Genomic DNA, 16,190 nt, shown 5'->3' on the forward strand with positions numbered 1-16,190 from the left:
AATAGCACTCTCTTTGAGGCTTCTTGTACTCCCGCAATAAAATCACCATGATAAAAGAGTGAATGTCTGTCATAAAGTCACCATCAAGAACATAAACAAGTTGAATATCCCATGTCAGGAATAACATTGTACCGAGTCCAGACCTTGATCAGCATCGCCTCACGATCAGACCACCTCAATTTGCGGAAGTTTTCACAGCATAGCGTCCACACTAGATATACTTCATATCTTTGCTAGTCCATCTTGCTCTGCTCATGGCTAACTTGATTTCTGAAAGACCAGATCCGCCAAATAACGTTATGAAAGACTTGCCACCAACAACTCGTAAGCCATGTAGCCTGGAAGCGTTTTGAGAACCACCACTGAAGTTCATCTTTAATTGTCCCTGAAGGTGATGAGCCGATTCAGCAGAGTGGTCACACAGGTAACATTTGTTAGACCAAGAAATGCCAAAAAGCTGGAGACGGTCTTGAGTTGGGCGGCGATTCTTGCAGGCAAGGTACACAGTCGATGCTGCAAGAGGAATATGATGTTAGCACCAGATGAATGACATAGAGACACGCATTTGATTCCATAGCAGGTTCCTGGAAATCTGCTTATTCGGGGACTCTTTCCAAATGATGCAATCAGGCTGGGAAGTGAGGGTAAGGTTGTGTAAATCGCACCTCTGAGGTATCATAACATAGTAGGCTACATTTGAGCCATAGAGGGCCTTCTCTGCGGACACCTAAAGATTATCGCAGTAGGGCTAAACCATATGGATACAGGAAAGCCATGTGTGAAGTGGAAGTGAGAAAGCAAGTGTTAAAAAATAGCAGGAAGCAGGATTTGCTTTGGAAGCGATTGTGGAAGCGTGTGAGAAGTGAAAAAAAGGAAACGTGAAGAAAACAAGGGGAAAGCAAAAAGGGTAAATATCAACATGAAAAACTCAAAAAACATAAGGAAAGCAAACTTCCCATAAATAGAAAGTGAATTTCCCCCGCTTCCCTTTTGGGAGAAGCGAGAAGCACGGCAGTTCCCTCCTCAGAAGCACGCTTCCCTACTATAGGAGCACTTCCGGAAACTATGAGCCAAACACGCTAGTGTTCAACTTTACTCAGCCGCATAAGCTTATTAACAAGGCACCTCAAGCTCCTCTCCTTGCGGTCATTTATCAGCCCTACTTGCTGGATTCCAGTATATACATCCAGTCCTAACTTTTTGTCCTGGACCTGAATCAATGTCCATTTAGTGGATCCATATCCAAGTATCATTACTCTTTGGTACCCCTAAACACCATTGGAGATGTAAACAGTTTGGATTCGGGTCAGGTATAGGCATTACCAAATCCAACTTAATCAGGTTTGGCATAATCACATTTGGGATGGAAAAAGATAAAACCAAACCCAGATCCTGCTAGTGTTTACACTTAATCGGGTCGGGTTTTTATTCAGATTCGAGTTCGAGTTTGAATGAAAAACTTAATACCAAACCCGGATCCAATTATTAATCACATACAGATTTAGCTACCAAACCCGCTTAATGGACTTGGATTCGGGTTGCACCCAAACAGTTTACATCCCTAAACACATCCCCGTGAAAGCTGCCAACGGGTTAGGCATCCGAACCATTTAAGTATTGCCCGAATCCGACCAAATAACAAATCGTCAGATTAGACTTATGTTGGGCCAAGAAAAGATAACATGTATAATTTAAAATTTATTTATAACATGCAAATATGCTTAAAACTAGCATGGTTAGATCTGGTTAACTTCACAGCTTGATCACGATATGGTCCAGGGATGGTCCAGGATCCAACCCACAGACACCAAATGTTATAAGATCCTACCTGGATCCTATCTATTCTGCCGATGCATCTGGGCGACCTCAATTAGTCCACATTGCGGGTGAGAATGTGGACTAATCCTAGCCGTTGGTTGGGAGGCTAGGATCGATGCAGTATGGATCCCATCACATGTTGTATGATAGGATCCGTATTCCCAAGTTTGCCCAAGATAACGAAACGCCACATTCACAATCAACTCATATTTTTGAGTGGAGTAGAGAGAGAGAGAGAGAGAGATGGAAGCCTTCCATGTCTTACCAGCCGTCCTCTGCCCCAAATCCGGGTTCCTGGTTGTCAACCGGCCACTGGTCAGGCAGCTGCACACCCTCCCCAGCAGGAAGGGACGCCCGCGAACCCATCAGCCTCGTAATGCCAACACCCCACAAACCAGCCAAGACCCTGCAGCAGTCGACCCTCCAGACGGTGGTGATGATGCAGCAGCTGCAGAGCCCATGGTGGAGATCAGGTTCAGGCGAGGTGCAAGGAGAAGGGCCAGGCTGTACCAAGAGGAAGGTGCCAACCCATCTGCTGCACCAAAGCCCCCTGCTGCACCAAAGGACTGGGACTCCATGACCCTCTCAGAGAAGGCAGTGGATCTCTACGTTGGGGAGAAGGGCCTCCTCTTCTGGCTCAACAAGTTTGCTTATGCCTCCATCTTCATAGTGGTTGGGGGTTGGATCCTCTTTAGGTTTGTTGGACCCTCCTTGGGCCTCTACCAACTCGATGGCTCTCCCTTGCCACCCCCTGACACTTCCAAAGGCTCATCATGACGAAAGCCCTTGTTTTCTCTTTCTTGGCCTTCTTTGTTCTCCCTTCTTTTTTTGTGCTGAAATTACAGATAAAAGAGTAATTGTATAGGTCACTGGCCTCATGCTTTCATGATCTGGAGTGAATGTCATTCAGAAGGCAATCCATCTTGATATGATGATTTCCAAGTCATGGCACAGAGATTTATAAAGTTTAATAAGCTTGACCTCTCATAAAAGTTGGGGGAGTACTCCACTTCTTAAGCCTGTCTCCATTGAAACAATTGAACAATTTCTCACATTATAACAAGGAATAGATGAACCAACATCATCTCCATGGATGAGAGAAATCTCAAGTAACAATAATTTTTAATATACACATACAAAGTACAATGATGATATACACAGAGAACAGCCTGAATATCCCAAGTTTACTGTTCATCCGAGAACTGTGCAAATGGTCAGAGGAGCAAGAGGGCTTAGAAATCTGGCAGCGTAAAACAGAGTTCGCAAAAAAAATTCAGATTTCGAGGGATGTAACTGGTTATAGATAAAATTTACGATAGCCAATAAACAAGATGGGGGAATTCAGCAGATACACTTATAGCGATGCTACTTTTGCCTAGTTTGGTTAGATCTGGAATCCAGAATGACAATTCAGTCGAGCCAGTTGCAAATATGAGCCCTCCTGGAGCCCATTTTATTACAGGAGGATCAATTTCAGTGCTTATCCATGAGGCAACCTGCATATCAAACCAGCAAATAGACCCGAGTAATCAATCAGTATAAATGGCTTGATTAGAATCAAGACTCCAACTAAACTCATCATCCAGGATCTCCTCATGGACTTCACCATGATGAGAGCTGGTAGTAGTCAACTTAGGGTGACGCATTGCCACAAACATGGCAGGTTGATCAGATCCATGATTTTGAACGTTGGTCCTAGTGAATGAAACAATATCCTATGTTGAGAAGGATGATTATGGTACCTCTTTACCGGTCCTGATACTCCAGGCATGGACGCTTCCATCCCCTGAACCTGCAAAACCAAAAAAGTTGGAAAAAGAAGAAGTTTATGATATTCTAAAATGTTACAGATTAGCCTGTCAAAAAAAAGGTTATACATTAACTAAAATCAGCTTTGTGAGAAGCTTAAAACGAAAAATTGTTATGTTAATTAACACATCAGTGGTGATTAACCAACAGCAAAACAATAACCTTAAGAAATAATAAATGGATGTTAAGCTAAAATGACAACTGGGACTCTAGCTAGGAAAAGCACAATGAAACTCCCGGAATGTTCAACCCCTAGAAATGGTTCAGGTCCAAATTTTCTACTCCCTTGGTTGAGCCAGTCTGAGACCATATCTTGAAAGTTGCAGTGAGTGTGCTTCAGATTGGCACAAGTCGATTCAATTTGGTTGCAAGTTCACACCTCAGAGTAGCTTTTATGGTACAATGATCTACAGGGATGATCACTTGACACCAAACGACCGAAAAATAGAGCATCTAAGCAGGCAATTACACAAGCTAACAAAATGATTATGATAAGTGCAGGCAACATCGCAGATGACATTACTAAATACACTGCTCCCAATAACATCTTCCTATAAAAAGCAAGGGGGAAAAAGAGCTACCATCAGTGCTAACCTAATTCTTGGAAACATAATCTCAAAAGCAATGCAACTATCGAAATTAGGGAAAGAGATCTTTACTATCAACGCTAACTTGGTCCTTTGAGAGTAAATTCAATATTTCAATCGTCAACTCTCAACTGAAAACAGTTAGCAGCTATGACGCTATTTTAATTTTTCTTGCTGGAAATAACTGAAAATTTCATATGGAGGTCCTTGCTGATTTTACCATTTATGCTCATATATTAGGACCATTGTAAAACTAAGGCACAATCAGGGGAACGAGATTAGTTATGCAAAATATGCAAAGGGCAGTATCGGTTCATGCAAATTGCTCAATATGGTGCAGCTTTGACTCAGCAGTTCCGTAGGGCCACCATGGGAAACCACTTAAGACTAGGCAGACCATAATGAGCTTGGACTCAGCAACCTCTTTTCTTAATTGTAGTGATAATTAACAAGTAGAACTTAAATTGCATAAAGAATTCTAACCAGCGGAACCCCTTGATGTGCAATATGCAAATAAATGAGATGTGGACCTAGTACACCTGACCCAGAAATTCTAAACAAAATGAAGATGAGGATGCTTAAAAAAGTTGGGGATTAGAGAAACAAATCAGTTACAGGAGAATCAACAGAAAACATGGAAGGATCATTGATGATGACAGAGAGAGGGCATCAACTTCAACTCACCGGATATGACAAACATCCTATCTGGATTCTGGACTAAAGGACGCTTCAAGTGTGCCACCCCCGGTAACTGGTTTAACTTTGAAACTGGAAATCTACATCACATAACTTTATCACCATAAACTCTCTCTCTCTCTCTCTCTCTCTCTCTCTCTCTCTCTCTCTCTCTCTCTCTCTCTCTGAAATAAAAGCTAATTGTTTTATAGCAGTGCGGAGAACTCACCAGCGTGCCAAGAAAAGAATCAAGCACATGAATGTACCCGTCTATGGTGGTTAGAAGCAATAGCTTTCCATCATTACTGAATTTCACTACATGGGCTTTAGATTTATCACCACCCACAGAAAATATTTCAAATGAAAAAGTAAGTTATTTGCAGAAATTCAATAAGCGTGCCACAATATGGAAAATTTAGCACTTACCTTCTCATACCTACGAGCATCAAACATTCTTATATATCCCCCTTCAAAGGCAATGGCAAAGACCATACCTTGATCGTCGTAAGCAACAGCAGGTCTTCTTGTACACGGAGGAGACCCTATATTGGAACAAAATATAATTTTAACCATAAAAGAACTAGAACTCGGAACCAATTACTTTTCACAAGCACTTGCCTGACATTTTTGAACACGTTGATCCCAAAGTAGGACAGTTCGATCAAGAGAAACTGAGATAAACAACTCTTTTCTCGAACATAAGCTAAGAGATACAACCCTGGTGACGGGAAAACAATAAAATTCAGATCATTTATGTGCATATCCTTGTAATATCAGAAGTTCAGATCATGGAATACCTGTCATGATGGCCTTTGAATTAACGCAGGTATTTGTTGTCATGCAGGGAAAGAAGCCGCAGTGATTCTAAATCAGTTGATTCAGTAATGAGTAACTTTCATAATTGATTTGAAATTTTGTGCATGTGCAATATACAAAATAGTATGCAACTATTGCATACCATCCCAACCTAAGTCACAGGGACTCGGCAAAGCAGGTGCCGCACCCACGTCGACGTGACGTGGGTGCGTGTGTGGGTGCGGCACCCGGTAAGGTCAACACGACCCTGGGTGCGGTCAACGCACTCAAGGTCGTTTGCATCCAATTTTTTAACGTAAAAAAAAAGATTTTGTTGCCCAATCAAAAGGGGTTGCGAAAGAGGATTAAGGCAAAAAAAATTTGCCCTAATCCTCTCCTCTCTCCCGCAGCTCCGCTCTCTCGCTCGCCTCCTCTATTCCCGATTAGGGGTGGCAATCGTGTCGGGTTGGCGGGTCGACCCGATGGGTTGGTGGGTCAGCATACCTCAACCCGAACCCGACCCGTTTAATAAACGGGTAACCCGACACGACCCGCCAACCCTTTTAATAAATGGGTTGGGTCGGGTAAACGGGTTCTCAGGTTCGTGGGTCAGGTTGGCGGGTTGACCCACCCGCCTAACCCGTTTATTAAACGGATCAGCCGGGTTGGCGGGTTGGCATACCCCCAACCTGAACCCGACCTGTTTAATAAACGGGTTACGCGGGTCGACCCGTTTATTAAACGGGTTGGCTTAAGCCCAACCCGAACCCGCCTAAGAGGCGGGTTGGCGGGTCGTGTCAGGTTTTTCCACCCCTATTCCCGATGTCTCGCAGGGGAGCCCAACACCACCTCCTCCTCTCCCTCGTCGCAGGTACCCCCTCGCTCTCTTGTTGGGTCGGCAGGGGAGGGATCGAGCCCCCCCTGCTCCCTCTCTCTCTCTTGTTGGGTCGGCAGGGGAGGGGCCGAGCCCCCCACCCTGCTCCCTCTGGTTTCAAGCCCCTCCCTGTTTTTGGTAGGGGAGGGGTCGAGCCCCCTCCCTGTTTTCGGCAGTGGAGGGGCCGAGCCCACTCCCCCCCCCCCCCCCCACTTCCTTTGATTTCAGGGGAGGGGCCGAGCCCCTACCTATTTTTGGCAAGGGAGGGGCCAAGCCCCCCACCCTGCTCCCTCTGATTTCAGGGGAGGGGTCGAGCCTCTCCCAAGAAAACATTTCTTTCAGGGGGCGATGCCCCTCCTGGACCCCCCCCCCCCACCCCCCGTTGAACGGGCAGCGGGACCCGCGCCGGGGGGGGAGCCCCCGAACCCCCAGTAAGGGCAAAAACTCGGAATCAGCCTCTACAACTCATCATTGGACTCGATATTATAAATCTTGATTGTCTGCATAATTGATTTTAATATAATTTTTTTTGTGTTTTCAAGACAAAAATAACGGATAAAGGGAAAGGATTTGTGTCATCTTCATCCCCACATGTGAGTTTTGCTGCTAGTTTTGTTGATAGTTGTAGTGGGAGTGATGATGTAGGGCCACTATGGGTACATGTAGATAAGCTTGCAAAAACTGAAGGTGGTGGTGGAAACAAGAGATTTCGATGCAAGCTCTGTGAAAGAGATTTTGTTGTGTCTTACACAAGAGTGAAGGCTCATTTGTTGAAGATACCAGGACATGGCATTCAGGATGCAGAAAAGTTGATGAGGCAATACGAAGACAATACAAGAAAATACAAGAAGAATATGAGAAGAGAAAGACAATGAGTGATTCTTGTGCAATTAGTGTGTCATTTAGAAGCCACCAAGAAGATGCTGAAAAAAAAAGTCAATGTATGAGGTAAAGGAACGATACAAGCAGCATTTAATACATATAGAACAAAGGATATGGATAGAAAAGTAGGGAGGTATTTTTATTCTAGTTCATTTCCATTTAATGCGACTAGAAATCCTTATTGGAAGGATTTAGTAACATCTTTGGCAAATTGTAATTTGAGTGGCTATGTGCCTCCAAGCTCAGAAAAAATACGAACCACACTTCTTGCAAAAGAGAGGGCAAATGTGGAGAGGTTGCTGGAGATTAAAAAATATTCATGGGAGCAAAATGAAGTTTCTATTGTTTCTGATGGATGAACAAATATTCAAAGGCGTTCACTGATCGATTTCATTGCTTGTTCGCTTAGTGGCCCAATATTCTTGAAAGCAGTTGATGCATCTGGAGAATATAAAAATACAGAGTATTTGAAGGGGTTGTTTATAGAAGTCATAAAAGAAGTGGGTGATCAGAAAGTGGTACAAATCATTACAGGCAATGCTTTGAGTTTGGAGAGTAAGTACCCTCATATTTTTTAGACTCTCTGTGCAGCACACAGCTTAAATTTGACCCTAAAGAGCATCTGCAACTCCAAAGAAAAAAAAATCACAAGCATATGCCTTGTGTTCATAGATTGAAGATTTAGAAAGAAATGTCAAAAGCATTACGAATTTTGTTGTTAACCACCATCGTGTTAATGTTATATTTAATAGGCATTCTGACCTGAAATTGTTGAAGGTCGCTGAAACACGTTTTGCGTCCATCATTGTAATGGTGAAGAGGATTAAAAAAGTGAAGAATGCTTTGGTTAACATGATGACTGATGAAAATTGGGCATTCTATCATACTGATGATGATATCAAGGCTCAAGAAATTAAGAAATTCATTCTTGATGATGAGTTTTGGGACAGAGTGGTAGACTTCCTTCAATTTACGCAATCTATTTGGGAAAAGTTAAGAGAAGTTGATAAGGATGAGCCTATGTTTCACAGAGTTTATGAAATATGAGATAATATGATTGAAAAAATACAAACTATAGTTTTCAAGCATGAAGAAAAAAAATCCTGCATTGGATGGATTCATAATTTTTTAACCATATTCATTCAATTTTAGTCAGGAGATGGGATAAGAGCAACACTCATTTGCATTGCATAGCACATTCTCTTAATCCAAAATATTATGCAAATAAGTGACGGGCAGGTGGTATTGGTCGTGTCCCTCCAAATTTAGACCCAGAGCTATCAAGATATAAAAACATGTGTATGACAAGACTTTTTTCAGAGGCATATCTTCTACGTCAAGTCACACAAGAGTTTGAAAAATTTTCATCTTCGAGATTATATGGACCGGCATTATTCGCGAGAGAGGAGGATAATATAGATTTTATCACATGGTGATCAACATTGGATCAGAAATACCACTTCTCCAACATCTTGCATTAAGATTGTTATCGCAGTCTGCTAGTTCATCTTGTTGTGAAAGAAATTGTAACACATATTCTCAAATCCACAACATGAAGAGAAACAAACTCACCAGCAAGCATGCAGAGGATTTAGTATATGTTCATTCAAATCTTCGATTACTTTCGAGAATCAATGATGAATACAGGTACTAATTTGCTTTCTTAGTTATTTGATTATTTCTCAGTTTTTCATTTAAATATACTTGTATTGTATTTAACATTTTCAAATTGCGTTTGTAACGCAGACAAGGAACATCCAAATTTTGAGATGTAAACCCAGAAAAGTGTGACTTCGAAGGAGAGCATGATTTCAACATGACAAACATGGATTTAGCTGAGCCCAGTATTCTTTCTAATGATGCATTTGATGATGAAGAAGAAAATTATTAAGATTCATTACTTCATCGTCATATACATTGTAGGATATACTTTTGGTATGTAATTTAGTTCTTTTTTGCTTTACTTATTTGATTGATATTTAGGTTGATTTATGTAATTGCTTTACTTATTTGATTGATATTTAGGTTGATTTGATGATATATTGCATGCATGATGAATGATATTATGACAATGTTAACTGTTAAAACTTTAAAATTATATTATATATATATATATATATATATATATATAATTTTTTACATTTTTGCCCTGCCGCACCTCCGCACCCAAGGTTTTTTAAAGTGCCGCAACCCCGCACCCGCACCCATGTGACATAGATCCCAACCATTCTTCGATGAGTATACAACAGTTATAGGATGAGGGGTGAAGCAAACTAGGTCGACACCATATTTTTTGCTAATAATAGTCTTCAACATCCTGCCACAAAAAATTGAAACTCTCAAGTTATAAAAAGACAAAAAAAAAAGTGTGTGCATGTGTGGGTGCGTGTGTGTGAGAAAGAAAGAGAGACACACTTAGCGTTTGCAACATCATAGAGGCGGATCGACTCATCATCACTAGCTGTTACCAAATAACTTGCTGTTCTACGGAAGTCCAGTGAGCTAATCTTACAATTCTAGGAACACCGATATGAATGTTCGAAAAACAGCTTCGGAAAGTTGACGAGTATAAAACCTAGAGCTCAAGCATATAAATTAAGACCTATAAAATAATATATGTTCACCAAAATAAAGAGAAAATAAACATCACATGCAGCAGAAGCTTGCTAAGTGAGGCCAACCATCAAAAAATGACCGAGATGATAAAACACATGTTCAAGTAAAAGGAGAATATAATTCTGCAAGCTCTTATATGTACAACTAGCATGCTCATTGCTGCAAAATTCAAGGAAAAGTGGATCTTCCATGATCTCACACAACATTTTGACATGCGACATGCAACAACCCCTAGCCTCAAATCTACCAAACTTGGATCTTTTGATTACAGTAGCATTAACCTATTTGCAACGAGAGTTGGGGAAGACTCTAGATCATCGTGTCCACAGCTTTATGACAATCATCTAGGAAGGTCTATTGTAGGTTAACTGTGGAACACATTAAGTACAACAAATGCAAGTGGATTAAAATTGTTAAATAAATGTAGTCTAGAGGACAGCTACTAGTTGATTTTCAAAAGATAGAAAGGACAACTAACGGTTAGCAATTTGACAAGATTCACAAACTGGATAGGCAAGTGGTACTCAAAATGAGGACAAACATATTGGCAACTAAGATGTTCAAGATTGTGAGAGGTAAAATGACCACTAGTAAGCGTGCCAAAATAGAAGCGAACTTGTCCCTAAATCAAGATGGATACCAATCTATTGTTGAGAAGTGTAATAAGCTAATGTATCATGTGTATTACTATTTGTATGTGCACTTTTGTGCTACCCTGTCAATGTTGTACATGTATTATTTAATGAAGGGCATTTTTGTATTTGTATAGGAAGTTAAAGGGAGATTTTGTTTTCTACTATAACCAAAAAGGGAGTTGTCCCTTTTATATAGTGTATAAGATATACACTAGAAAACATGTAGAGAGGAAGAAGAGAAAGGATGCAGCAAACAATTCTCCATACCTATCATTAGGGTCATGGGTTACTTTTAAATCAATAAGTATTTACATGATAGAGATACCCCTGATTAATATACAAGAAACAATACAAATAAGAAGGGTAATATGGTCAAGCTGAACACAATACAACTTAATACATGAAAAGACGTCATATGTTGCTGACATCAAACTGAGACATCAAACAGATTTTGGATCTGGATCCAGACCCGATAGATCACGTCTCAATAGCCTCTCTCAAGTTGTGCATGGTAAGAACCATAAACAACTTGCTCTTCAAGTACCAAAACATTTTCTTAATCCTTTTGTAAACAAATATGCAACTTGATCTTGAGTCCCAATGAATTGAGTAGAAATCTCCCCACTTTCAATTTTGCTTCTAATAAAGTGATGATTTATATCTATATGCTTCATTCTACCATGCTGAATAGGATTGAGAGATATCTTGATCGCACTTTGATTATCACAAAATAAGATAGAAATTAACATCTATTGATATAAATCAGATAATAGATATTTAATCCAAATGATTTCAGATGATGTTGTGGCAATTGACATGTATTCAGCTTCAGTAGTTGACCGAGCCACTACCTTTTGTTTTTTACTGCTCCATGAAACCAGGTTCTTCCCAATAAAAACACAATACCCGAAGACAGACCTTCTTTCATCCGGATCTCCTGTCCAACCAACATCTGAAAATGCCAGAACTCTTAAAACACCTTTATCACTATCATTTCTCTGATAACAAAGCTCATCACCAAGAGTGTCTTTCAAATATCTAGGGATACTTTTGACAGCCTTAACATGATTCACACGAGGGCAATGCATAAACTGAGAAACTTGATTGACTTCATAAACAATATCATGACGAGTAAAAGTGAGATATTGCAGCATATCTACAATACTCCTATACCTTGTAGGATTATCAAAAGTGTCCCCTTCATCATGTCCAAGTTTTTGCTGCAACACACTTGGAGTAAATATTGGTTTGCAAAATTTAATTTCAGCCCAGTTGAGTAAATCAATAGTATACTGATGTTGTGTCAACACTAATGAGTTTTTTTTTTAATCAACTTCAATGCCCAAAAAATATTTGAGATCTCCAAAGTCTTTCATTTTGAATCTACTATTTAGCACACTCTTGACAACATCAATATGTTCTTTGAAATTTTCTACAACTATGATATCATCAATATGTTCTTTGAAATTTTCTACAACTATGATATCATCATAAATGGGTAATATTGTAGTCCATTTATCACCTTTGTAGATGAATAAAGAATGATCCAAATGAGATCCGCGAAAATCATGTTCCTGAATTTCAAGAGAAAAATTCTCAGGCCATGGTCAAGAAGCATGTTTTATCCCATATATAGCTTTGTTCAATCTACACACATAGTTGGCTGGATCTTTTTCATTATACTTTTGTGGCTGCTCCATATACACCTCCTTCTTGAGGTCTCAGTGCAAAAACACATTTTTAACATCCAATTGACTTAATTGTCAACCATGATCCACTGCTAGAGAAAGAATTACTCTAATAGTTCTCATCTTCACTACTAGACTAAAATCTCTTCATAGTCTAACCCATGTCCCTGAATAAATTATAAAACCCTTTTCAACCAGCATTGCCTTGTATCTTTCTATGTTGTCATCTAGTTTATATTTTATTTTAAAGACCCATTTTGATCCAACTACATTCTTTCCTGCAAGCCTTTTTACAACATTCCATGTTTTGTATTCATATAAAACCTACATTTCTTTATTCATAGCCTCAATCCATTTGTTGGATTTTGAGGCATGATTGGATGATCTCTTCATGTTGAGATACATCTAAAAAGAATTGGTGATCCATGCTGAAATTTTCATAACTTACCCATCTATCAATAGGGTGTCGCAGTCTTCCAGATTTTCTGATTATTTGTTCTTGTTCAGTGTGATCATTTTCAGATTCAACATTTTCTTGTTTTGGACTGCTCTCGGATGCATTTTCATATTCAACATTTTGAATTTTGCAGTTGTATGTAATTCCTTTGAATCTTTCTTTTGTGTAATCAGAATTATCAACTTGTTGTCCCTCAGCATTTTGATGGTCAGATCCCACATGTACATCCTCTAATCTATCATTGTTAGCATCATTTGTTGTTGTTGCCTCAATAGAGAACATATCATCATCTAACAAGGTCGATATAGTTGTTTTGACTGCAATTGAACACTTTGTACATTGTTGCCCTTTGAAACAAAATCATAGTCATCAAAAACAATAATTTTGGAAATACAAATGCATTTATTTTCAATGTCATAGCATTTATACCCCTTATAGTAATCTGCATATCTAACAAATTTGCAAACATGGGCTCTTTTGTCAAACGTGTTTCGCAGTGAAGCATCAATGTGTACATAACACATGCAGCCGTATGCCTTTAGATAATTATAATCAGGATGTTGGTCAAACAATTCATAATATGATGATTTATATTGCAGTAGTTTCATAGGCAACATATTTATGCTATGCACCGTTGTATGGAAGGCCTTTGTCAAAAGAAATAAAGAAACGAATCCTGCATTCATCATGACTAGTGCACTTTCAACAATGTGCATGTGTTTCCTCTCAGCAAGTCCATTTTGCTGAGGTGTCCAGGGATAAGATACCCTTCTATTAACTTTATTCTCCTTAATATATTGAATAAAGTCATTTGAAAAGTACTCACCCCACCATAACACTGAAAATTAAAAATAAGTAAAGAAAATTGATTTTGAACCATAACATCAAAGTTCTTAAAAATTATAAAAACTTCGTGCTTATGTTTCATTAAGAATATCCATGTATATCAAGAATAGTTATCAATGAAAGTCACATAATATTGGCTCCTAGAAGAATAAAAAGTTGGGGAGAGTGCCCATACATCAGAATATACGATTTCAAACAATTTAGAAGCTCTTTCATTATTCAAAATAAAAGAAAGTCCATGACTTAGACATTTGACAACTACGACAAATTGTATTCAACTCATGACTCAAACTAGACGCTACAATCAAATTACTAGAAACAAGCCTCTCAATAAATGCCTTATTACAATGGGCTAAACGACTATGTCAGACATTTGACTTACTGGACTCTAACTCATTGACCAAACGTGACTTTTCAGCATCTTGGATTTGAACACGAACCAATGGATTCTCCTTGAAAAGATACATATTCTTCCATCTTTCTCCTTCAGTGAACGTCCTTTCATGTGAAGATCATTCATATAAACAGGAGTAAAAATGATACAAGAATTGATATCATCAACAAGTTTAGAAACCAAAACATTTTTTTTTATATTTGAAACAAGGAAAACATTTGATAGACAGATTTGAATTGGACATGGGAATGAAAGCATTTCCAATGTGTGTGATGGGGTGACGAGTGCCAACTTCGGTGATAACTATATCTCTACCAAAATAAGGTGACAAGTTTTTAAGTTTACCTTCATCCACATTAATATGATTTGATGCCCCAGAATCACTGTATCAAACTCCTTGATCATTTTGCTTTAGTTTCAACCCTTGCTAAGGCAGCTAATAGAAGTTGTCTATCCATCAATTTTGTCCCTGATCCTCCAATCTTATTTGGTGCACTTTTATTCTGTGAACTCTGCTCTCTAAGATACATGCTGCTCTCCAACATACATGGGATCATCCTTATGCCAACAATTTGCTTTAAGATGTTCAGGTTTCTTGCAAATATAGCATATGGGTATTCTCTTACCTTAAAAAGAAATGGGAGGTGTATTAGAAAGTGGGAGCAGCCCACATCCTCTCTGACTATCTTCTCGCCCTCTGTCTCATCCACTCATGCCTCCTCTTTCTCTTACAAACTGTGTACTTAAAATAGGCACATTATGTCTGGCTACTGCTCTTATAGGATTCTGATCAGAGACTCCTCTTAAATTCATCTCAAATTGCAACTTAGGACGTAAATCTTCAAAAGTGTGCAGCGCATCAAATCAAGAAAAGATAGTATAAAAAACATTGTATTAGGGACGGCACTATAATCTGATACAAACGAGAGCCTGTTGTAATTGGTTCAACTGCCAATGTTTGTCCTCAATTCTCCTTGCCTTTTATAAGTTGAGTAAACCGAAGCAAGATTGAAAAACATGCCTATATGATATCAATTTCCCTCTATAATAAAAAATACCCTGTATAAATCATGGAGAAAAACTGAACCACCACCAAGCAAACATTATAACAGGCAAAGAAAATCATATACAGATGATATGAAATTTAAAAAAAAAAAAGACAATAAATGCAGTCAATCACTATGACAGCGGGAGCTCATTAATGACTATCCCAGAGAATGATATATTTGGTAATGCAAAATATCGGATATAACCATGATTCAAAGTCACACAAAACAGAAAAATAACAAACTCACCAATCGATTCGATTTCACAAACTCACACTAAAGGTTAAACAAGAAGCGAATCAAAGGAATTGATAGCAATTCCAAATCAACAAGACCAAGAAAACAAAGATTACAAAAACTGAGGATTTGATACAAGTGCATCAGGAAGATTCACCCCCATACGGTGAGGAATCCACCAATCAAACACGAAAAAGGGAAATAAAACGTAGAAAACCGCAATAAAGAAAAAGAGGAAGAGAGAAAGCGGCCAAACTCACATAATCCCTAAAGATCATGCCCACATCCATGCATTGCAGAATCTCCTCCATCAACTCCAACGATATCTTATCCTCTCTTTCGAGTTGACCCCCTTCATTCCCAACAAGCAAATAAGAAGAAGAAGAAATCAATAGAACAAGAAAAAGAAATCGTCAGAGAGGTAGAAGAAGAAGAAACACCACCAAAAAAACCCTAGAATTCTCACCTGTCATGATTCTGAGACCTCGAACAGGGAGGAGAGCGCGATCGACAAGAGAGGAGAGAGAGATTCTTTATCACTTGGCGGGACGATCGATTTGGAGGCAACGAATAGGGAGAGAAGGGCTTAAATAATGCTGCCTTCATTGTTCCGATTCGGTCCCTTAAGCGCCTCTTATATCCCGAATCATTTTCGAACCGTTTTTATCTATACCGGTTTGTCTCTGTACCGTCATTGAGGTTGGGAATTGGGATAGGATTTGGACCCGATGTAATCGTTTGCTAATTCAACCTAAACAGATAATGCCTACTTCAGATGAAAAAATATATATACATATACTAATAACAAATTAGAACCTGTCTAGCTTATCT

The 16,190-nt window shown here is 39.2% G+C and overlaps 1 protein-coding gene and 1 pseudogene across 2 annotated transcripts; one reads left to right on the plus strand and one right to left on the minus strand.

Annotated features, from left to right (window-relative positions):
* Positions 1-2,042: 2,042 nt before the first annotated feature.
* Positions 2,043-2,702, plus strand: LOC149818117 (uncharacterized). Its single transcript, XM_089985109.1, has one exon. The coding sequence runs from the start codon at positions 2,062-2,064 to the stop codon at positions 2,593-2,595; it is 534 nt and encodes a 177-aa protein (XP_089841235.1). The 5' UTR covers positions 2,043-2,061; the 3' UTR covers positions 2,596-2,702.
* An 18-nt stretch (positions 2,703-2,720) lies between these two features.
* LOC149818118 (protein ANTHESIS PROMOTING FACTOR 1-like) lies at positions 2,721-15,905 on the minus strand (annotated as a pseudogene). The gene is made up of 13 exons (XR_016427285.1): positions 15,826-15,905; positions 15,620-15,711; positions 9,856-9,956; positions 9,645-9,757; positions 5,687-5,753; positions 5,508-5,607; positions 5,316-5,431; positions 5,119-5,256; positions 4,899-4,990; positions 3,561-3,610; positions 3,171-3,314; positions 2,976-3,058; positions 2,721-2,837 (listed from the first exon to the last, which is right to left on the minus strand). The product of XR_016427285.1 is annotated as a protein ANTHESIS PROMOTING FACTOR 1-like (transcript).
* Between the last annotated feature and the right edge of the window lie 285 nt (positions 15,906-16,190).

Source organism: Nuphar pumila, chromosome 13 (genome assembly GCF_984573655.1).
Source record: "Nuphar pumila chromosome 13, dmNupPumi1.hap1.1, whole genome shotgun sequence".
Classification (NCBI taxonomy): domain Eukaryota; kingdom Viridiplantae; phylum Streptophyta; class Magnoliopsida; order Nymphaeales; family Nymphaeaceae; genus Nuphar; species Nuphar pumila.

Excerpts from the sequence above, each read along its gene's own strand:
- LOC149818117 (XM_089985109.1), top strand. The coding sequence starts at position 2,062 with ATGGAAGCCTTCCATGTCTTACCAGCCGTCCTCTGCCCCAAATCCGGG.